We start from the raw sequence: 23,934 nt of genomic DNA on the forward strand, positions 1-23,934 counted from the left end.
GAGACTGGACCTTTGAAATTTGGCGGGAATGAACGTCATCATCCAAGAGGACCAGGGCTGCGCACGCGCGAGACACCTACTTTTGCTCGCGCGCTAACTTTGCAGCCTCGACAGCCAATCAGGGTCGGCGTCGGAGCCCGTGTTAGCTGGACTCACCAATCGAATCTGGGAGGCGGGCCGCCGTGGAGGCAGTGGCGAGAGGGGGCGGGGCCAGGGAGAGGGCACGCACAGTTCTCCCGGCAAGGGTCTCTGCGGGCCAATGGGAGAGGCCTGCGGGTGAAGGCGGTGGGGCGTGGCGTTGGCGGCTCCCGCAGCCCAAGGCCGTCCAAAGTCGAGCCAATCAGAGTGAGGAGGTGGGAGGAGACTAGCCAATCAGCGTGCAGAATAGGCGAGGCGAGGGGTTGAGGAGTCTCCCGCGGACGTCGCCGGCTCCCTAGCTTCTGTCAGGGGAGCCGGGCGTGCGGAGGAGGCAGAGGAGGCGGGAAGGTGGCCGTAGTTGAAGGGCCAATTGCTGACTTGCGGGGAGGTGGTCCGAGGGACCGGGCAACCATGGTGATGGCGGCGAAGAAGGGTCCAGGCCCGGGTGGCGGGGTCAGCGGGGGAAAGGCGGAGGCGGAGGCGGCCTCGGAGGTGTGGTGTCGCCGGGTGCGGGAGCTGGGCGGCTGCAGCCAGGCCGGGAACCGCCACTGCTTCGAGTGCGCCCAGCGCGGGGTCACCTACGTGGATATCACCGTGGGCAGCTTCGTCTGCACCACCTGCTCCGGCCTCCTGTGAGTGTACTGGCGGGGGTGGGGGATGGGGCAGGACAGGGAAGGGGCCACGGAGTGTCGGCGGGTGGGGGGGGGCAGGGGGCTAGGCAGCGGGGATCGGGGCGAGGGGACCGAGCTGAGGTAGGGGTGGTGGCGGAGAGGCCTGGGGAAGCGCCTGATGCGCTCAGAGGGTGGTCTGCTGCAGAGCTGTCACGGGGAAAGGAAATTGGCCTGGGAGACAAGACACGATGGGAGTCGCGTTGCAGGGGATAGGACGGACACCGGAGAAGAAGGGAGAAACTCTCGAAGGGAGGGCAGGCGGACCGAAAGTAGGGAGAGTTGAAGGGAGCCGGGGTGGGGAGGTGGTTAGACATTGAAAGGGCCAGAGAATGACACACACCTTGAAAGGGAACTCTGTTTAGGTGGGGGACAAACAGGAGAGGAGTAGAATAAGCTGGGCTCTAGATGAAGGTGTACTTTTCTTCCTTCTGGCTTGTACCCATCCTGGAGTGTGAGATGGAGAAACCAATTTAAAATAGGTAAGTTAACCCGGGCTAACAGAGTAGAAAGAGTGACAGGTAAGGAGCCATGTTGCGGTGTTCAGGTGCAGGTCCTAATGGTGCAGGGCTGTGGAGTACTACCCAGAGGTAGATTTCTGACACATCTTTAGAGAGCTGGTGGGTTGCCCTGTTAGAGAGAGCTTAACTTTTCCAAAGGTTTGGGGATCTGGATGAGCCATCCTTAAGTGTAATAGTTTACACCTTTAAGCTTCTTGTTGCCATGGCTTGATCCTGGGAGTAGCATTTGGCAGCTCTTTCTAGATTTGGGGGAGTTTTGTATAATCTGCAGTGCTGCACTTGGCACTGGCACTGAATTTGGTCATGCCTGAACTAATTTAGAGCCACAGTTCTAGGCCAGATTTCTGGTTACAGGGTAAGTTTCTTTTTCCTCGTAGGGAATTATTTGGTTAGATGCCTGATTAACATCGGATACCAACCCTGTATCTCTATTTTGTATAAGTTTATCAAGAGATTTATTTGGACTTGCTTAGAATGGTTTTAATACATTGGTATTTGTCTAGTTGGTTGGTGTTGTATTTAACAAAAGGTGCTTTCCTTGTTCTTACACCTTTAGGAGCCAAGAAGGGAGCAGTACTGTTCTTACATGACAGATGGGAGAACAGAAGCAAAGAGAGGTTTACTGATTTATCCAGTGCCATATGGGGGTTGCTGTTTTCAGCATTTGTTATTAGATATTAGTTAGGATCATGGCAGATCAAAAATGAAGATCCAAGTCTCCTAAGATAACAGTGTAGGATTATTTCTCTATTTGATTTTTACCTCCTTTGCCAAACTCCTATGTTCTGATCAATCCCACTTGTGTGTAATGACTTTGGTCTAAGTGAAAGCCATTATGGCTCTTGGGACAACAATTAGAACTCAAACAGGAATGTGTCAAAAAGTAGAGACTTAAATGAAGCAAAAGGATAGACCTGAGACTGGGACAAGTACTCTGAGGAGAGAAAGAGCAAAGTTTAGGACTATTTATAGCAGAAAGAGAAAGAACAGATTTCTGAAGATCCTGTTGTGAAGAGGAAAATCTGGTTATAGAGTCTGGGAGCAGGCAGATAAAACTGATGGTATATTAGAGTCTAGGTCCTAGGAAGAAAATGTTTGGAAACAGTGTTAATTCATTCCCAAGGTTAGCTGTGCAGCACAAAAGATAAAGCATAACTAAATGGGAGAGCTGACACTATTATCATTATTTTATAGATCTTGGTTTAAAGTATCCCATAGATAACATTTCCCTTCTATAATGAATATCCCTGAATCAGGACAGAAGGAGGGTCAAGGGATCTGGCACACATTAAAAACCTGATTTCTTTTGCTAGAACAGTTAACTCCTTAAATATCAGTGCACAGTTTTAGAACTTTATCACTTGTGCACAGTAAACTAAAGGCAGGTTGACATTATAAGGAGAGAAATATCAGAAGAAACTCTAGAAGAAAGCTTTGGTTGCCCTGGCTGTGACTGTCTGCCTGGGTTCTGGTGGTACTTCTCACCATATAGAACTCATTGGAGTAGGGCCACACATAGGAACTTTATAAAAATATTGCCTGTGCCCTGGGACAGGCAGGTGCTGGCAGGACCTGGCAGGTGGGCCCTAAACAATGTGTGAGGTGTGGGATGCTTACTACTGGCTGCAGAGTGACAAGAGAGCACACACAGTTAAAAAGACACGGAAGGGCATGGCTCCAGGGTGACACTTAGACCAACTAACATCTTAAATCCACATGGTTGATTGACCAAAGATCAGGATTTTTGTGGTACTGGGAAGTGAAAATTGTGGTAGGTCAGGAGGCTGTCCATTCATTCATTCATTCAGTCTGTCAACATGTATTTATCGAGTGCCTGTCAAGCCCCAGATATGGTCTCAGGCACTGGAGATATGGCAGTGCACAAAATTGTACCCATCTTTATGCAGCTTATACCACAGTGGAGGCCATGGACTCTATCTAAATCAATCATTAAATATATAATTGCCGATAATAATAAGTACTGTGAAGTTAAATTAAGCTCAGCATGGGCTGGAGAGTGATAGGAGCTCATGTTGAGGTAGGATGATGAAAAAAGAAAAAATATTATTTGTTTAAAGAACAACAGGGGACTCCTGGGTGGCTCAGGAGTTGAGCAACTGCCTTTGGCTCAGGGCGTGATCCTGGAGTCCCGGAATCGAGTCCCGCATTGGGCTCCCTGCATGGAGCCTGCTTCTCCCTCTGCCTCTCTCTGTGTCTCTCATGAATAAATAAATAAAATCTTCAAAAAAACAAAAAAAAGAACAACAGTATTGAAGGGGATGGGAATTCAAGTCCCACACTTTAGCACCATAGCCAGGGAAAGGAGACAGTGAGACAGGCTTTATCTTGAAAGCCAGCTCTCTATTAAGCATGTATGTTACAAATATGTCCACTTCTTAGGGGAATGGAGTGTTCTGAGGGCAGTGAGCTCAATTTCCAAAGTTCCCAGCTGGCTGCACAGTCTGATGGAGCAAAGTTGACTGTTGCAGCCAAAGTTGAATTTCCCAAGATCTGGAGAAAATTTTTGATTTTAATACTGGTGGGTGGGTATGACTATGGCTTTGTCACTACATGTACAAGCTCATTCTCATTTTCTTTTTTCATGAGAAATATTTTCTCAGCTCTAGCAGAAAACCACAGCGTTGGTGTGAGGGACTGAGAGAGAAGCTGCTAGTTTTGTCTGTTTCTAAATTTATATACATGCTGCCACAATTGTAGGTCCCAAATTTGACCTAGTTTTATTCATTTGGTTTTCGTCCAATACCTAGTTTCCTTAACCTGGATATAGGTCCTTTTCATTTCCCCAAAATATACATTCAGCTGTGTCTTTGGTTGTGTCTGACTCTTCTACTAGAGAAGAAAGCTAGGACAGGGTAAAAATTGCTGCTAAAAAGTGCTTTTTCCAAAGCAGTGGCTTCAAGTTTTTTTCTTGCTCTGGTTTGCCTGGATGCCTCAATGAATAAACCACATTTCTTTAATAAGAAAATAGATTCTAAAAAAAAAAAAGAAAAAGAAAAGAAAAAAGAAAATAGATTCTGAGGCCTATAATGTCATTGACATCAGGGTTGGGTTCAGCAAAGTCTGTGGCATGCTTCCCTAACCTAGATGTTTGAGTTCATTCTTTAATCTATCATCCTTCAGGTCTCAATAATATATAACTTGTCTCCTCTACTTCTGTACAACTTCATTCCCACAGCAGGATTAAGTCACAGGTCAGGTGGACAGAGCTCTGGACTGGGTGCGAGGTGTGCTTGACAGCTCTTTCTTTATGACAAGTTCCTAACCTCCTTGTGCCTTAGTTTCCCCATCTGGCCTTGCTGGTAGTGGTTCCTGGTTGAAGCACTTTTATCTCCATGGAAGAAAAGGCATAGTGTGTTGTTCAATAATTCAGTACTTTTCCATCCGTCTCAGAGAGATAGACATGTCCCTTGCCCCTGTATTAGTCACATCCCTCCATCCTCTCCTGCCTCACCTTTCATCCAAAGAGATGAGAAGGAGAAACAATGTAAAAGGATTGGGAATGAGCCTGAAGAGGAAGGCAGAGGATTCTGTGTGGCTCTACATGAGTGGACAGCAGTTTATCATTGTTGCAGGGATTTTAGATCAGGAGGAAGTTTTGTAAAATTCGTGAAATTGAGCCTGGAGCAGGTAATAGGGGAGCTCTCCTATTAGGGACTGGTAAGAGTCTCTAATAGGGACTCTTTTTGGTGATGTTTGGGTCCAAGATAAGAGCCAACAGTGGTTTAGCTGAACCCTGGTCAGAGGCAGAGAGGACTAGAATCCCAGAAGCAAAGAAACCCCACCTGGGAGGTATGAATTTGAACACTAAATATTCAGAAGTCAGGAATTCCCAAGTCCAAATTCGGCACAAATGAAAGAACTTGGGTGCTGGGTAGAACTGTTTTTTTCCATTGTTGGCCTGACAGAACCTTCTTATCTGAGCAGCTGAGCAAGTTTGAGACTTTCATGAAGCAAGATAGAAGCAAAACCTGGGTTGTGAGGGAGATGACCACAGAAAAACAAAAGGTGTGGTATTTGTAGAAATAGTTGTGTGATCATAAGGGAGGGGAGAGAGAGGCAAGGAGAGAAAATTGGGCGGGCTTTAGGGTCCCTGCAGGTCGCTTTGCTGCCAGTATTTCAGGGCACTTCATAGAAGGATGCAGAGTACTTCAAATGCCGGTCAGGTGCCCCAAGAAACAGAAACTGAAGTCAAAGGCGTCATGACTGGGCTGAGGCTCAAGTCCTAGTAATATACTTGCTTTCAGTTGGAAAAACTTACCCTATTCTGGGCAAATAAATTTATCTCTGCATTCCCCCAGCACCTCCTGTTAGAAATAACAGAATGGATTTGCTGTGATAACCAAAGGGCAGTGTCTCCTTCCAGCTCTCACTTCTTTTGGGGAGAACCTGTGAGTCATGTTGGGGAGACTGGGTACAAGTTGAAGACTTGAGTCTGTTTGTTTCCAGGCCAGTGACTCAGATCTGGCCCCTCGCATGATCCTGCTATGTCCCCAGAGAGACCTAACACTCCTCTAACATTTGATTTCAGCTACTGGGAGGAGAGGGGCTCTTGTTTCTAAATTGCTTCTGTTCAGCCAGCAATGACCTCTCTCTGATTCAGAAACAAAATGCTCTGACTCATAGGCCATGTAACTAGGTCCTCTTCCTGGGCTGCAGAATGTTGCCTTGTAGAGAATTTTCCCTGCCCCCAGACTGTGGCTCTAGTTATACATAATCCAGTCTACAGACATCAAGGTCAGAGCAGTGCTTTTTGTACTGTGCTATGGAAACATCCTGTTCCCTCAGATTCATTTGGCCCAAAGCACCTAAATCACTTATTTTCTCTGCTTTCCCTTCATACTATCTTCCACCCTCCACCCCACCCTCCCAAAATCCTCCAGTCCAAGCTTAACCATAGGAAGTTCTGTTGTTCCAATCATCCCCTCTAGACTGATGAATGGGTCAAATCCCTCCCCCTCCCCCTATAAGGAAGCACCTCCCTGTTTACACTTTGCTAACAGTTCCTGGTTGTCCTTTCAGGAAATGTCAATGACCTTTTTGTGATAGGCTTTAAATCTGTTCTTCTAGTGTAAACAGAATACATTTTACTTTTCCCATGACCAGTTCCTTCCTTCCCCCACTGCTGCATCCTGGTGCCACATTCTCTCTGATCCGGCTTGTGTGTGCCTAAATGGCACCCAACTGTGTTGAGGAGTATCTTTGTCTAGGCTCCTAGGATCATTGTAGGCAAGCATCGGCTGATCAAGGACTAAGTCTACATGAAATGTGATATATGTGGTATATAGTGGTAAACAGCTGTCCTATTGCACCCCCCAGAGTGCCTACCATTATGCCTTGTATTTTGGCAAAGGAAATATTTCTAAGTAAGAGGTGAAGATAAGAACTGGGATCAAAGGAACGGAGAGGTCTGCTTGGCTGGACCTTAGAACATCTGGCATTTTGCGAGGGAAGAGCCTAGAGATTAAGGTGACCAAGAGCTAGGGAAAGAATATAAAAGTCTGTCTGGACTTCAAAACAAAACAAGGCCATTAGTAAGGCTTTAAGAGAGAAAACTGGAATATCTCTGAAATATGATTAGAAGAGTCTTCAGGGCAGATCAAGTTTAAGAGCTATTGTTTGACCTGTAGTTATAAAGCCTTGCTTTTGGATTTCTCTGCTCTAATCTTTCTTTAGGGCATCAGTCCTCTTTGATAATGTCTTTTAAAGGAGTATTTAGAGATCCTTTACTTAAAAGGCTAGCAACAGAATTGCTGAAAATACCTTCAATTGTAGCCTTCGGTGTCCTGTCCTTTGTTAGAATCCCACAATCGGTAATTTATTATCCAAAGGAACTGTTGCTCTTCACTCTTCACTCTATCATGTCACCTGTCCCCCCTCCCTCGCCCCACCGCCTTGGCATACCCTTACACAGACACTAACGTACACTGCCAATTTTCTAGACTCATAGGGATACCTTCATTTTGTGGGTACACCTGTTAGCATAAAATTTCTCTAGGATTTCCATTTGGTAAACTGTGTGATCTCCTCCTTCCCTCTGCTTTCCCGATGGCATCAACCGGGACCCTCTTTTAGAGCTTCTTTCATTTTCACATCTTGATTTGCCCATTTTCAGGGGAGTGAAAGTCTGAAGAGGCCTCATCAGCTGAGACTATCTTTCCTGCATATGCCAATGCTCTTTCACAGCCTGGTCCCAGGGTCTGGTTTATTTGTTGTGGTTTGGCCAGTTTTGTTTTCATCCGATGAATGCAGTTGGTCTGGACCAGAGTAAAACTTAAGGGAAAAGGAAAGGGGAACCTGGCTTAACGCCAAGTTTCCCTTGTTAGAACACTCCAGAGGGCAGTTGAGTGTGGGCAAGAAAGCTTTCTTGTCTACTGTAATCTCTATAGGGCTTCTGTGGGCACAAATAGACTCCCAGAGAGTTAACAGAATACACAGAGCTGGCACAAAAGCATCACTACAGGATATATGTTCCTGACTCATGCCAATCTCGTATCTCATGGTTAACTCTGACTTCCTCCTGCTTCATCGAAAGATCTAGAGCTGAGAAGGTCTGGACTATTTCTTTTCTCAGAGATCTCTTAATAAAAGAGAGGGACCCCTCTCCATCCCTACAATCACACTTTCTGTCTAGACAAAGAGGAGAGGCAGCCAGGTATTAAACCATGGCAAAACAGGAAATGGGATGTGGGCACATCTCTGAGTTCCCAGAAGTAACCCCCCACCCCCACCCCACCCTACCCACCCCTCAGCCTGCAGGAGGAACCCTGCTAGGAGAGAAGGCAGGTTTCCTGCCATGGAACCCAGGCAAGGGAGACAATGCTTCTGGATAGGCAGGCCCTACCTTCTTCTCCAGAATGAGGGGGATCCCAACACACCCCTGACTCTCATTAAAAGCTGCCAAAACAGTCTCACTTCCCTTCTTTCCTTGAATCAGGAAGTAGCTTCGTCAGGGAATTCTACCTGAGTTCTACCTCAATTGATGTGTTGTCTTCTCCTTTCTCCCTCCCCATCCTCCCATAAACAGACCTGCAGTGCTAACCACTAACCACATTGTACTTCTCTTCCTGTTTCTCTCTCACAGGAGAGGCCTGAACCCTCCCCATCGAGTCAAGTCCATCTCCATGACAACTTTCACTGAGCCTGAAGTAGTGTTCCTGCAATCCCGTGGAAATGAGGTAAGCCAGCACCGATGGAATGGTTACTGGCTATAGTTGCCCTGCTGGCCAGGGGAGCTGTGTCTCATGATTATGGAAAAAACCCACAGCTTTCCTTTTTGGTCCAGTTTCTTTTATTTTTTAGTATTGACTATGTCTTATGCATATTTGTATATCCATAGAATCTTCATTATACAAATTATGGTTTGTCTAGGCCTTTGTTAGAGAAAGCAGGGAAAGGAGCAAAATCTCTATAGGGGGTGACTCCTAGGCACTCACAAGGAAGACTGCCCCTTGACATTTAGAGCACCACGTTGATGAGCATTCAGAATTGACTCAGAGTAAGATCTGGAGCCAGCTCTACCAATCGGACCCTCAGAACCCTGGGTATAAGCCCATGCCATGTACTCGAATGTTGGTTAAACCCCTTCCCCAGCTAAATCTGCTGGTGGTGGGAAGACACTGTCCTTGCTGTTAGCAGTCCAGTCCTCCTAGCTTGTGGGTAACTGGCTTACTTAGAGGATACTGACAAGGGAAGGCCTCTGGAGGTGTTCTGGAAGCCACAGCTCTGACAATCATCCCTGAGCCCACCCCCATCCAGATTTCATTCCCCATAATTCTCATGGTCCTCTCTTTTCTTTTACAAGATGTGTCATAATATGTAATTATAAATCAATTTTTTAAATATTTATTTATTTATTTATTCATGAGAGACACAGACTAAGAGAGAGGGGCAGAGACATAGGCAAAGGGAGAAGCAGGCTCCTCGCAGGGAGCCCAATATGGGACTCGATCCTGGATCCCGGGATCAGGACCTGAGCTGAAGGCAGGCCCCCAACCACTGAGCCACCCAGGCGTCCCTTAATTATAAATCTGTTTTTACTTACCTAAGGCACGACCTCCCCATTAGATGGTCAACTCTGTGAAGCCACGGATCGTCTGCTTTGTGGGTATACCCAGACCCTCACATGTGTCCATGCTCATTAATATGTATGGATAAATAAATTGGAAGTAGTATCATTCCCATCTCATGCTTTATGCCTGAACTCCTCTGTTACCTGACTCCATTCCTTTAGGTTTGTAGGAAGATTTGGCTGGGTCTTTTTGATGCTCGGACATCTTTAATACCGGATTCCAGGGATCCTCAGAAGGTGAAGGAATTTCTCCAGGAAAAATATGAGAAGAAGAGATGGTAAGGAGGAGGAAGGATATTGCTACGGAGGTGCATGTCCAAAGGGATTCTTTATCTGACAGTCTAGTTTCCAGACTTGAGTTGGTTCTTCTCTCAAAGGCCAGACTTGGGTTGAATATATTCCATCCAGATTCAGTTAGGGCTCAATTCTGACTTCAAAATCATGAAACTACCTAAAGGACAACTTGTCCCCAGTTACTAACTTTGATGCTCCTCTTTTGGGGAGATACTAGGCTGCTTAGAGAGGGGCTAGGCCTGTGGGAGTGTGGATCAGGTTTATAGCTTAGCTGGGCCCATATATGCAAAGAGGCAGCTGGAAGCACATACCCTAGAACTCTGTGCTTTTAACCCATCCCATCATTTCATCCACAATGTATATGTGTTCTATTTTCCTGGTGACAAAAACACTGTTTCTGCTCCCCCTTGCTTTTTCTTTCCCCAGGTGGCTCTTCCTATTGCTTGATCTCAGGGGTGTGTGTATGTTGGGGGTAACTATAGGGTGGAGAAGAGAATTCAGACAACAAGGAGTTTGATGTGGACAAAACAGCATTTTGGAGTCCCTCCTGGGGGTGTCCTCCAGATAAAGAAGATGCTTCCAGAGTAGAGACCACATACATATGCTAGAGTGGAGGGAATTTTATCAGAAGTCACAGGAGCTGTCAGGATAGATTGTGAGCACTTAGAAGAGGAGGTGGCAGAAACTTTCTGTGGTACTGAGAAGGAGGAACTCGCAGAAACGCCTAGAAAATAAAACGGAAGTTGAAAAATAGGATCACCTGTCCAGCAGCACTACTGACACATTATTACTTAAAACCCAAATGGTTTGATGTCAGAAAGAGAAAGGAGAGAGGAAGAAAAAACAGGCCCACATCTGAGCAAAGAGAACATTACTGCAGAAAAGAATGAGCATCCGGCAGTAAATGGGATACTCAGGATAGGCAGGACTTTGCTGAGTTCCTCAATTTCCTTTAGTTCAAACAAGGGAATCAGTGGGAAAGGGTAAAGGGACTTGGGCTGTCACCTGTGCTTTCAAGTGCCTACACTGAGCATGGCGCATGGTGTTACCCCTCCTTTCAGCCTGGCTATTCTTTCTCAAAGGTATGTCCCCCCAGACCAAGTCAAGGGGCCCGCTTATACCAAAGGCAGTGCCTCCACCCCCATCCAGGGCTCCATCCCAGAAGGAAAGCCCCTGCGGACTCTTCTGGGGGATCCTGTGCCATCTCTCTCAGCTGCTGCCTCCGCTTCTAGCCAGGTAACTCTCAGACCTGCCCTTCAAGGCTAGTTGGGAATTTGGGAGACAGGGATGTCAGTTTTCTAAGTCCAATCCTCTGGACTTAGCAAACAACAGTATTGGAGGTGTGAGTTGGTTCTCAGACCTATGTCTTGGACTCACCTCAGACTCTTCTATCTTTTGGAAGAAAGAACCCAACAGGAAGTGGTATTTAGGAAAGTCAGAGTATCGACTTCAAACCTAACCATTGCTCCAAGGAAACACAGAAGGGGCCAGGATGCTGCCTCAAACCCCTGGAAAAGATGAGGAAGTAACAGTTCTGGGTGTTGGGGGGTGGGCAAAATCTTGGCACCATCCCTGTGTATCTCAGGGTTACCTTCTCTGAGAAGCCCTAAAACATTTGCTTCTGGGAACTGGTACACTGCGAAGACAAAGAAACTAGGTATATGAGGGGCTCAGGCAGCTTCTGCCCAGGAAATCGCTCAGTTGAGGGCAGTTTCTCCCTCTCTTCTCTCTCCACTTGCCTATCTGGGGGCAGCCTAGGGAGCCGTGCAGGGGCCCTGTCATGTCTGGGACCCCAAGTGCTCTATGTCATGCCTTCTCCTCTCAAGTCTATCTGTCAGTCGCAGCCTCGGACGTCCCAACCCCGGAGCTCTCAGCCACCTCCCCACTCTTCCATCAAGAAAGCCAGTACTGACTTGCTGGCCGACATAGGTGGAGACCCCTTTGCTGCTCCCCAGGTGGCACCAGCTTTTGCTGCGTTCCCAGCCTTTGGGGGTAAGTGGGGCTTGGGAGAAGATTCCCACAGTGTATACCCCTGACACAAGGAATTCACGCCCTTGAGGTGACCAGGTCCCCACCCCTGTCCCGTCCTGCAAACATGATGATAATTCTGAAGTATCAAAGTTGGAAGGCCTGGGGTCAAATGAGAGTGGCCAGGATTATATCTACCAGTTTGACCAGAAAACATCACAGTCTGGGACTACCAGCACTTCCTGTTAGAACACTGGAAATCACCTTTTTATTACTTTCTTTTTCTGTTAAAATGGGGGCAGGGGGCTCATCACGTGTTCCATTCCCCCTGCCCTCTTCCCAAAGATCGGCAGCAGCCAACAGAGGGTTGAATAAAATGGTATCTAGTTCCCGTTTTTCTTCTCAAACCCTTCCCCCACCAAAAACGATTTTTTTCCCCACATGATTCAGCCCAAAGTAGGCCCTGACAAAAATGTGAATGCCTCATGGAGTAAGGATAAAAGATGGTGGAGAGGGAGCTTGGAGGCCTCTGAGGTCCCCTTGCCCCCAGTGGTTATTTGGCCCTCTGCCCAGGCCCCTGCCACCTCTCTCTGAACAGGACCCTGTGGAAAGGCAATGTCCCTTTGGCCTTCAGAATTAGTATATATTATAACAATTCTATGAGCATGTTATATATATAGCCTTTATATTCCCTCCACCTGTAGGCCAGACACCTTCCCATGGAGGCTTTGCCAACTTCGATGCCTTTGGCAGTAGCCCCGGCTCTTCTGCATTTGGAAGCATTCCTCCAGCTGGCCAAGGCCCCTTCCAGGCCCAGCCAACAGCCACAGGTAAATTCTGCCCTGCTCTATTCTAGTCCCCTCCTCTCTTCTGACTATGTTCAGTTTTCCACATCCATACATCGCCCTTCATTCACATCTGCACCAACCTCGAGATCTGGGCAAAGGAGACAGGGGAGAACGAGAAGCAGCCCTGGGAAAGGAAGAGTGGCTCCACTGCTCTATTTTGTCCTGTAGAGAAAACAGCTCAGTTGCAGTAGCAGTTGTTCAGGGTGTGCATAGAAGATTTCTGACCGGGAAGTTTGGGGGATCCCAGTCCTCGAAAAATCAAAAGCGGACATGACCTTTCCTCTAGAGTGCTCTGATGGTCTGCGATGTATGCTGCCCAAAGGGCAAGCACTGGGTCAAAGTCCAAGATAGTCTCCAGAAGTCCTCACTCACCCCTGTTAGAACAGAAGCATGTATCTTCAGTGTTGTGTTCAAAGAGACCCCCACACACAAAAAAAGAAAGAGACCCTAAAGGCCACTGTCATTAAACATTTGGTTCCTCCCTGAGTCCCCAGACATCAAGTCTTCATAGCCTTGGGGCTGGCCCTCGGCCTTTGCATGTCCTGGACACACAGGAGGGCAGCCAGAGTGCCATAAAGACCTGATGTCTGGAGAAAGCTAGTGACTTACGCTCTCTCTTTCTCCCCTCCCCCACCCACCCACCCTTCCTCTTCTCTACCCTCACTGCCAGCCAGTCGGATGCTAACTGGAAGTTACAGCTTTGGTGAGTTATTCTTCCCACCTCATAGCCCACCCAAGGCGGAAACCTCTCAGGTCCTCTGAGCTGAGAGCTTTGAGGTCTGGAAGGAACCCTTCAAATGTAGCCATCGTACAAATGAAGCAGTTCAGCGGTTCCCCTGTCATGCAGCCCACAGAGTGCAGAGCTCGGCCCAGAGCCCAGACTCCCCGACTCTCACTCTGCCCACAGCCTTCCCGCTGTGCCACCTCAAATTGTCTGTTCGCTTTTGTTTTTATTTTATTTTCATTTTTTTGAATGGGACAAGGAGGGACATTTCATATTGATGAAAGTTAAAATTCACAAAGAAGTTCTCACATTGCCAACTTAAAGTACCTGACAGGGTGGCCTTGAAAGTCATAAAGCAAAAACTTAGACACAATGAAAATCTAACACAGAGTGACTGAGAGGGGGATGATAGTAGACTCATGAGATTAATAATAGATAGAGTAGATAGACAAATAAGGAAGAAAGTAGGCCTTTTGAGTAACACTTGAACAAGGTTGACCTAATACATATAAGCAGAACTTTGTAATCAAAAGACAGAATTTTCTTTTTATTTTTTTTTTTAAGATTTTGTTTATTTATTCATGAGAGAGGCAGAGACATAGGCAGAGGGAGGAGCAGGTTCCCTGCGGGGGAAGCCTGATGCGGGACTCGACCCCAGGATCCCGGAATCACGCCCCGAGCCGAAGGCACATGCTCAACCACTGAGCCACCCAGGCATCCCAAAAGATAGAATTTTCAAACACAGAACCCTTTTACAATTTGACCACAGACTAGGAGACATCACATCAATTTCTAACAAATAGAAGTTGTCTAGGTCACATTCTATAAAATAAAAGGTATCCTGAAAGATGTCCCATAACAATGTTTCATTGTCCTTGAAGGCATGAAACAGAAAAGATCATTACAATGTGGAAAACTGACAAAAAGCTAATAGCCATCATGTGTTTTTATCTTTTTTTTTTTTAAGATTTTATTTATTTATTCATGAGAGACACAGAGAGAGGCAGAGACACAGGCAGAGGGAGAAGCAGGCTCCATGCAGGGAGCCTGATGTGGGACTTGACTCTAGGATCACCCCCTGGGCCAAAGGCAGGCACTAAACCACTGAGCCACCCAGGGATCCCCCCATCATGTGTTTTTAAAACTCCCATAAGTAAAAAAGAATAGGATAACAGGGAAGGAATACAAGCAGCAAATACCCAGAAAAAAACCATGAAAATGTTCTCAACTTGACTAATCAGAGAAAATGCAAATTAGGGTAAGATAATAATTTCACAAGTTATATTCAAAGATTTAAAGATTAGTAATGGCCAGTATGCAGGGAAATTGGCCCTTTTGCATGTTACCAGTAAGAATGTAAGCTGGCACAGAAATATTCAGTGTAGCAGGAAGAAAGTGCTCTTGGGAGAGAGAAAGCCGCCTATACAAGGTGGTTATAAATTGGCCCTGTCAGAGATGCATGCCTGTCGCAATCCCTTGTCCGAAAGGCCAACCTTTGAAGAAGAGAAGGAAACTGTCAGTCCCGGAGCCCTCCCCGGCTGAACCTGAGGTGAACTTCTGTCCAGTGTCTAGTCATCTCAAAACACAGCTGGTCTGCAGCCAGCCAGAACCTATCAGCCCTTGTGAGGCTCCTGCTATTGCTAGGAGCATCCCCATATTATCCCCATGAGGAAGGAAAGATCTCCATTTTGTAGTTGACAGAACTGGCTCAACTTGGCCAGTGACTTGGCCAAACCCCAATGGCTGATGAGTGGCAGATCCTGTTCACTTCCCACTGCACCGTGATCACCAGGGTGGTTCTCTGAGTGTGACATAAAGAACTACTGGGTATAAAGTAGGGAGGATTGGGTGAGAGGTGGGTGTCTTTTCTGACAAGCCTAGTTGTATTTTTATATTTCTGAGGGGGAGTCTGGAGAGGGGAAGTTTCTAAAACTGCAGTTTCCCCTGAAACTGCTAGAAGGCCTGTATGCCAATCCAGCCACAGGGAGTGAGGCCCTGGAAGTACAGAAGAAGCAAACAGGAGCACAGGTATACCTAGCTTCCCAGAATGGGCTGACAAAGTACCCTTTGTGGACCCTACCAGAGTGAGGGCGGGCTCTGCCCTCTAGTGTCCGTCAGGAGACACAGCCCAATAGGGCACAGCCCAGTGGGGCAAGCACCTTCTCTCACCTGGGAGCTCCCTGACAGGCCTAGAGCAGTACTGAGGCTTCTGACCTAAGTGATTGTTCTGGAGTTTTTAGAAAAAAGCCCCAACGCCTAGGTGGCTCAGTTGGTTAAGCGTCTGCCTTTGGCTCAGGTCATAATCCCAGGATTCTGGGATCCAGCCCCCCCACCCCAACCCCTCCCCTCTTGCCTTAACAGGGAGCCTGCTTCTCCCTCTCCCTCTGCCTGCCGCTCCCTCTCCTTGTGTTCTCTCTCTCTCTCTGCCAAATAAATAAATAAAATCCTTTAAAAAGAAAAGAAAAAAAAGCCCCTAACTTAACTGAGGAGAAACCAGGCTGAACTTTGAGGGGGCCAGGGAGCAATACGGATTTGAGAACCAGCCTGGCTTTGCCATTCCTCCCTTGCCTAGTGTCTTTATCTTTCCCTGGCCCTTCCTCTCACCTCTGGGAGGCAAAAGAGTCTTCCCTTGTGAAGGTTACCTGTTGATTCTTCCCACTCTCTACAGGCTTTTTTCCATCAGCTTGCTTATCTGAGTCTCACCTCTACTCTCCACCTCTGCCATCACATCCCTCTCTTCCCACAAACAGACTTGAGGTTACCTGGCCTCTGGGAAGAGGAGCCTGTGGCCTTCACTGACTCTTTTTTTTTTAACACTCTTGGTGGCATAATAGACATACCATTCTGCACCTTGATTTATGTTTTAACTGAACAGTACTGCTATAGATTTTATTATCAGTACATGAAGAGCTTCCTCATTGTATTGTTTTTTTTATGGCCGCACAATAGCCCTGCTTATGTGTATATCGTAATTTATTTAATCCATCCTATGTTGATGAATATGTAGAATGAATGATGAATATTTAGTCTTCTACTCTCAAACAGTTGAGAATGATGAATATTTAGTCTTCTACTCACAAACACAAAGCTGCTGTTTGTGTCATGTTGGGCACATTTGCAACTTCTATATGTGAGAAAACTCCTGGTAGTGGAATTAGTCTAGAAGGGGACACAGTTGACACAAAATAAAAATATGTCACTACAAAGATGTCAGGTGCCCTGAGGGCAAAGAACAGGGCTGTTATGAGAGGAAAACCAGGCTCTCATTCAGACAGAGGTTGGGGAAGGCACATCTGGAGACATGGTTCTGTTGAACCCGAAGGGTGGGGAGGCCTACAGGTGGGGCCTCTTGTTCAAGGCTGAGGTGGAACACGCTGAAAGACTGGAGCTGAGAGTCTAGGAGAGCCTCTTGTTCACTTGCATTTACTATCTGAGCTAGCCATCACATTTCCTTTGAAACCTCATCTTATTCCTCTGACCGCGGAAATGGTCTCTTAAATCATAGGCTTTGGTGATCCCTCACATTTGTGTACTTTTCAGATTCCAGAATACTTCCTGAGAATACTTACCAGGGTTCGTGGGGGCTGTCTTTATGGCACTTTGTGCCACCATAGATAGGTGTGTGCCTACACCATAGGAATGTACCACAGAGGACAAAAATGAGTTCAGGAGAATAAGATAGTTTGCTCAGGTCACAGCAGTAGCAGGGAGTAGGGCCCCAACTAGAGTTCAGTTCCTCACACTCTACTTCTCACATAGTCACGCAGCAAACAATTCCTGAGCACTGTCATGTGGCAGACACCAGGCAAAGTGCGTTTTCCTTCAGTATACATCTCCCAACACCCATAAAAATCAAGTCTTTCCCATATGTAGCCTCATTTTACCCTCAGAGCAGCCCAGAGGCCCAGAGTGCTTGACAGGATTCCCACCATACAGATGACACTGAGACACACCGATAAAGAGGCTTTCTCCAAAGGACAGGAATTTCCTGGGCTTGCTTCTCAGGCTGTTTTGTAAGCCCCACATGTGAGCTTCCCCTAGGTGTTTTTTTTTTTTTAGATGTGATGACCAGAGAGGTCAGAGGAACCCTGATCTAAGCCCCTGGCCTTAGGATGGCTCTGGTAGGAGTGGGAGCCAAGCTCTCAGCTGGAGATCTCCACTCAGTGCTCCAGCAGGGGCTCTGCCTTCCATGAGAGGCTCCCGAGTGTCTGGGCCTTTCTGCCCTTCGCAGCTCCTCACCCACTCCCACACCCCCCATCCCCTCTACCTGTCCCTTGCTGTGATGTCTCCATACATGGAAATGCTGGTTTGAGGAAAACACAGGTGGTTCCAGGTCTTGAAGAAAAAATGAGAACTGAGTCAAACTGGACCAGGAGGGACAATGAATGACCTGACCCAGGGGAAGGCAGCTTTCTCTCAGCAGTGGTGGCTTTGAGCACTAGGGAGACTGAGAAAGGCTAAACTGCCTAGAATTCTTGGCTGGAGTCAAGGCTCTCTGAAGTGGATGATTCAGGGGGAAATAAGCTCAGAGAACCCAGTGGGGGCCACTCATGCCATCATTCTGCTACTTCTCCCCTGCTCCCCCCACCTCCATCTCTTCTGCACCTTCCCTCCTGCCTCACCCCTGCACTCCCCGTTCTGTTTCCTGTCATTGCCCAGGGAGCAGCCAGGTGACTCCATTTGGTGCCTCTCCTCTTGCACCCACCAGTCAGCCCAACAGCCTTCCAGACATGGGCAGCCTCCTGGGGCCCGGAGTATCAGCTGGAGGTATCCCCAGCAGGTAGGTCAAGACATCTGCTCTGGGGCAGCAGGCTTTTCCCAGCCTGCTCAGTTGCTCCCATCGTCGTCAAGCAGAACAGGGTTTGCCATCCCCTGGTCCCTTGATCCTGGGTGCCCTGCACACTGACTTCTCTTTCCATGTCACAGCGTCTTTGGGGTGGCTGGCCAGGTCCCTGCACTCCAGTCGGCCCCAGCTGGTGGTGGTGGTGGCAGCACAGGGCTTGCCTTTGGAGGTGAGTCTTGCCTGTGGAGACCCTGGGAGGGGATCTGAGGCCAAGAGGAAACGGGCTTCCATAGAGAGGGAAGTAGAGAAAGAGCACCCCAAGACTGTGAGGAATGCTATCAGCCCAATATTAACTACATGAGTAAAGAGTAACCGTCTCTTTCTCCCGCCTCTACCCTGTTCCACCCTGAGCAGCCTTCACCAACCCTTTCACAGTACCTGCTACTCACCCCCAGCTGCCTTCCACCAACCCGTTCCAGCCCAATGGCCTGGCCACAGGTAAGCCTCCAGACTCTGCCCAGAGTGCAAATTTCCTCTCTCCCTCCTTCTCTCTTTCCCTTCTCTCTGTTTCTCTGTCTCTCTCTGTCCTTCTGTCTCTGGCTCTCCCTGTCTATCTCTCTCGCACACACACACCCCTCTGTCAGGAGGAGTGGCAGACAGCCTCAGCTGGCAGCTGTGGTCTTCCTGAAACGAATCCCCCTCTCACCCTTCACCAGGCCAGACCGCGTTTCACTTACAGGCCACCTAGTGGGCAAAGAGTAGAAGCACCCAAGTCCCAGGATCAGAATTTAAGAATTACAAAAAAACAAGCTGCTACTTACCCGAGCCGGTTCTGCAGGTTTAATGGCTGATGTGGCAGTGACTCTCCCTCTTTGCCCCTCAGCCGTATCCCCCCAGCACCCAGCCTCTCTCCCTTCTGTGTCCCACTTACAGCCTTGCCCTTGGTCCCTGCTTTCATCTGCCAGAGTGTTATGATCTCCTCAGTCCTTATCCCACTGCAGCCTCAGCTCTTCTCTCTTCAAAGGCACTCTTACCCCACCCCACCCCCACCTTTTTGTTGTTGTTCTTGAAAACCTTGAGACCAGGAAGAGAGATTGATAGCAGCTTGCATGCTGACCTGACGGTGTGGCAAACACTGCTGAGGGCTTTACACCCAGGATTTGCTTTTCCCAGCAGTCCTAGGAAAGGGGATGGTCCCACTTTTAGAGATGAGACCACTGAGGCACATAGAGGGCTAGTACTTTGCCTTCATTGATGCAGTTTAACAGGTAGCTGGCAGCTGACCCCAGTTCTGGGCCACACCCATGCTCGGCACTGCTGTGCCCTCTGTCTGTGCTACAAGCCACCATGGGCAGGAAGAGGGCAGGTTTACTAGGTTGCAAAAAAGCTGAAGACTTCCAATGGCTCACTTAGGGTACTTTTACTGGGTACCTCTGGTTAGGGAAACACTCTATCCCGTGTCCCCATCTTGGACAGATCTAGGAAGAACTGTTCTCCAGCCTGCCTTCCAGAGCTTCTCCTGACCTTCATGTGCTCATTCCACAGGGTCCAGCTTTGGGATGAGCAGTACAGGGCCTGGCTTCCCCCAGACAGTGCCTCCCACCAGGGCCTTTGTCAGCACCTTCCCACCGCCAGTGTTCCCCCCACAGACCTCGATGACTCAGCAGCAGAATGGTAAGGGATTCAGACCACACCCTCCTTTCTTACCCCATTCCTCACCCACCCGAAGGGACTGCAGGAATTGAGGCTGGGTATGAATATTAGGACTGTTAGGATATCAGATATCTGAAATAGTTCCCTTTTGGACCAGTAGGGGGCACCAGAGAAGCCACAGACCTGCCAGTGTTCTCTGACTCTGCTCCAGACCCTTATTGTATGTAGAAAGGCCCACTCTTGCTGCCACTGTAGGATGCAGGGAGGCCCAGCAAAGCTGGCCAGCACCAGCTTGAGGGGAAGGGCTTACACTGTCAGCTGAGTTTTTGCTCTTGCTTCCCAGGCTCTTCCTTCAGCGACCTAGGATCAGCCAAGCTGGGTCAGAGGCAACTGAGCCAGCCAGCTGGGACCTCTACCAACCCCTTCATGGCAAGTGCCAGTATGGCCTTGGTGTGGGGGATGGCCTGTCTCTGGGGGTCGGGGGCAGAATCCTTGAAGGAGAATGGGGCAATGTGGGGTGGAAACCCTGCCTTCGCCGTGCAACGGTGAGTGGGTTAGTCAGTGGGTCCTGCTGTCTCCCACATTCCCCTGCCCCCCACTTGCCTCAGCTCACCAACTTTCCCAGAATCCTCAGGCTCAGCAGTTCTGGGGGAGAAAAGAATCCTGGCCTGCAGCTTTTCTCCCCTAATCCCCTAATTGGTGACTGTTGTTTCTTTTCAGACTGGATCCTCATCAAGCCCGTTTGCCTCCAGACCTCCAACCACCAACCCATTCTTGTAGCATTGTGTCCCTGGGGGGCCTCTTCCCCACCCTCTGGGGCCCCTCTACTCCCAGGAGCTCTGGTGACCATTTGCCTGTGGCATTTCTGTGGGTCTGAGACCAGAATGGGCCTTGTTTTGCAGGGAAGGGGTCTTGGGGATGGCGGAGGTGCTAATGCTTTGCTTGGGGCTTGCAGATAAAAGGGCAGCTTCCCGGTCAGCTGCCCTCAAGGCTTCCTCCCATCCCCACTCCAGCTCCCACCCAGGAGGAGGCCTAAGAGGAAAGCAGGCAGGGACTGGCCAGGAGGAGTATTGGTATTTGATTTCTCAAATTCTTAATTATGATGACAATAATCCTCCTCTCCTGCCTTCAGCATACATAGTGGTTCCTTCACCTCCAACCCTGTGGACAGAGGAAGCTGTGGGTGCAGACGGACCAGCATTCTCCTGTGGGAGCAAGCCTCCCCGCCTCCCCAGCTTTCCCATGCTGGTCTCCTTGTGGACAGAAGCACGGTGGGCAGAGTAGGGTCAAAGTGGAGATGAGGTGTGGTGTTGACCTTGGACAGTGATCAGACAGGTCGAGAAGGCTTTGGTCGGGGGCAGGGGGGCATAGGATGCCCTTGATGCCCTGGCTTGGGCCAGCACACCCTTCTATCCCCATCCCCACCATGCCAGAAGGCCCTCCATGGTTTTGCTTCTCCAGCTCCCTCCCTCATCCTGGATACTCAGGATGAATAATAGTTTTACCTATATACTTAGACATGCCCAACTCCTGTCAAGCACTTTAGTTTGCTGTGGTGTCATGTTTGGATACCAGTGTTTTATATTTATACATAGAGAATTTTCTAATATAGCCTATTATATATACACACACACATGCACACACATGCCACAATTCTCCTGCTCCCAGACAGCTCTTTTACATGGGGAATGGAATGGATCCCCATCTGTGCCTCAACCAGCAAAGCCGGAGCTCCAGAAGGTGGTGGGGAGGGTGTTCACAAGTCCTGACCACTCCAGAGCCTGGGCTTTTCCAGGGAAAGGCTTTGTGCAATTGGCTGGGTTTTTTCCTATCTTTTTCCCATGTGCCTCCCCCACCCCCAAAATCTCTTCACCAAAGCTGTTGCAGGCAATGTTGGAAAAGAACTGCATTTGGAAGAAAAAGGAAATGGCTCACATGGTCTCACTTTGAGTTAGTTTGAGGGGCCCCAGTGTGCCTAGTAGGTCAGTGAAGATGATGATGCTGTTGGCTCAGGACAGGAATTCCTTGCTGGACATGGCCAGGCCCCATCAGAGCTGGAATCCTGGTTAGCAATGGGACGGAGTGCAGTGGGAGGTGGCTGCAGTGAGGGGGTGACTCCCACGGGGCAGGGTGGTGCTGGAGGATGGAGATGACGATGGTGGGACCTGAGTACAGGAGTAGACCACTCCCAGGCCGGTGCATCCTCGGCCCCTCCCCAGACTGTTCGCCTGAGGATGTTGTGTCAACAGCCATAGCATCTGGGCTGTTTGTATGGTGACAAGGCAGCCAGCGTGGGTTAAACACCTCACATGGCAGAGGAGAGGCCCAGCCTTCAGCCTTGCTGTCAAGGGATGTTCTTCCCTTTCCTGCATTGTGCAGGGACTCTGGCCCTTCAGCTGTTCATTCTTGGGATTCTCTGGGTCTTTCCACCCAATGACCTTTAGCAGCAGAACAGCAAGGAGAGGTGGGGACTGTGTTATCACTTTATTTACTTTGAGGACTTCTCTGGAAATATTTCTCTCTGCTGCTATTTGCCCATCCAGGCGTAGCCTCTGCACCTTTGCAAGGCTCAGAACCCATCCTGTCTCGGGTCTGTGTTCCTACTCTCCCAGCCCCTACCCTCCTTCCATCGCCTGGTGGATCATGGATTTCCCAGCATAGACCACCATCCCTGGCTTTTTCATGTTCTGTCCCCTTCTCCCAGTATTTTTCTCTGTCACTCTTGATTACTTCTCTGTCCCGGGCCCTGTTTCTGTTTCCCATTTTCTCTGCTTAGAGCCAGGAAGGGGAGGAAGCAGGTCTCTTTCGTAGGAGGAGGAGCCTTATCTGATTTTTCCCCAGCCACCCCCAACTCCCTTTCCTGACCAAAAGCACTGAGGTCTGGAGGTGAAGTTGAGAGGGCCCTTGCTGCGAGTTTCAGTTACACTCCTGCTGTTTCCCAGCGACCTCCTTAGGGCTTGGTGCCCAGGCCCTCCCTGCAGTCCCCCTCCCTGTGCCCCGGGCACTCTGTCCAACATGGACTCCAGCCAGCTCACTGGCCAGGGCAGGATGACCAATCAGAGGAGTTACACTGGGTTAGCCTCCATCCCCAGGACAGAAATCCCGAGTTCCCTGGGCACAGGCCAAGACAAGGACCGCAGCTGCCGCCCCTGGCATGGAGCAGCCACAGCGCCGCCTCCATGGGGCCTCTTGTATCCAGGCGAGCTGCAGAGAATGGAAAAATCCCTGGCCTGCTAGAAAATGTCTAAGTGACTGGGCTGTGTTCCTCCTACCTCACCCCCAGGATGTCCCTGCACGGCCCTATCTGGTGGTTACGCATCAGATCCCCACAGCAGGCAAACCATGGAGCCACCGCCACGCTGTGGAGCTCGCCCAGGCTCCCACTGGGCTCTGACCAAGTGGCCAATGCTGTGACCGAGCTCTACAGACAGTCTTCTGACTTGGCCCCCAGCCCTCAGCAGGTCACCTGCCCCTGTGGCCCAGCACGCAGGAGCCAGTCCCCAGGACTGCCAGGAAGAGCTCCATTCCCTGTATCCGGGAGTCTAGGAGCCCTGGTGGCGGAAGGAGATGGCAGCTGCCCCTGCACACACACACACACACCCCCCCCCCCCGCAGTGAGGAGAACTCCAGCTAGGGAAGGGAGGGCGACAGCCACAGCCCAGCCTTAGTGCCCACAGTATCCTCCCTGTAGCCTCCTGCCACTGGTGACAAGATTCTCCTGGGCTTGGGAATGTGGAGCTCCATGGCCCAGCTACCCCGCACCCGGCAGAGGGAGGCACAGGTAGACCCTCCAGAGTGGGGAGGTGTTCTCACCCAGCAGAGCTGGGGTTCTGCACCGAGCAACTGCAGTTTCCAGGGCAACAGGCTAAAACAAATCTTGTCTGAGCAGGGCCAAGGGCAGTGCTGTTGCTCGGGCAGCTGATTAGGCCAGTTGTTTGGCTCCAGGCTTTTCCTGGTACCCAGCATGCTAAAGCACCTGGTACTGACTGCCCAGAACCCAGGTTCTCCCCGCCGCTGCTTCCTGCTTCACCGTACCCAGCACTTATGCGCTCAGCGACACAAGGGGGCCTAGAGCTGGACTCTGTGATGCAGCCGTGATTTTACCAAGGACTGGGGGCTGCACAGTGGCCCAGCTGATGGGGAGTGAGAAAGAGGAGGAATGAAGAGGCCCTCCTGTGGATAGCTTCAAATCCAGCCTGGAGAGGAAGGCTCCAGACCAGGAACACAGCAGGTGGGAGGCCCTGTGGA

The 23,934-nt window shown here is 49.3% G+C and overlaps 1 protein-coding gene across 7 annotated transcripts; it reads left to right on the plus strand.

The window, feature by feature from the left end:
• Positions 1-366: 366 nt before the first annotated feature.
• AGFG2 (ArfGAP with FG repeats 2) lies at positions 367-21,613 on the plus strand. Of its 7 annotated transcripts, none has more exons than XM_072837250.1 (13): positions 367-770; positions 8,430-8,523; positions 9,579-9,694; positions 10,772-10,946; positions 11,537-11,702; positions 12,383-12,508; positions 13,197-13,229; positions 17,910-18,030; positions 18,177-18,262; positions 18,448-18,531; positions 19,579-19,707; positions 20,030-20,115; positions 20,407-21,613. In XM_072837250.1, exons 1-13 carry the CDS (start codon positions 550-552, stop codon positions 20,464-20,466), a joined length of 1,497 nt encoding a protein of 498 aa, XP_072693351.1. In that variant the 5' UTR covers positions 367-549; the 3' UTR covers positions 20,467-21,613. The 7 variants fall into 7 exon arrangements, with proteins under 7 accessions (XP_072693351.1, XP_072693352.1, XP_072693355.1 ...); XM_072837251.1 differs by having other exon boundaries at positions 368-770; positions 11,549-11,702; XM_072837252.1 differs by having other exon boundaries at positions 372-770; positions 10,793-10,946.
• Positions 21,614-23,934: the final 2,321 nt, after the last annotated feature.

This window comes from Canis lupus, chromosome 8 (assembly GCF_048164855.1).
Source record: "Canis lupus baileyi chromosome 8, mCanLup2.hap1, whole genome shotgun sequence".
Lineage (NCBI taxonomy): Eukaryota > Metazoa > Chordata > Mammalia > Carnivora > Canidae > Canis > Canis lupus.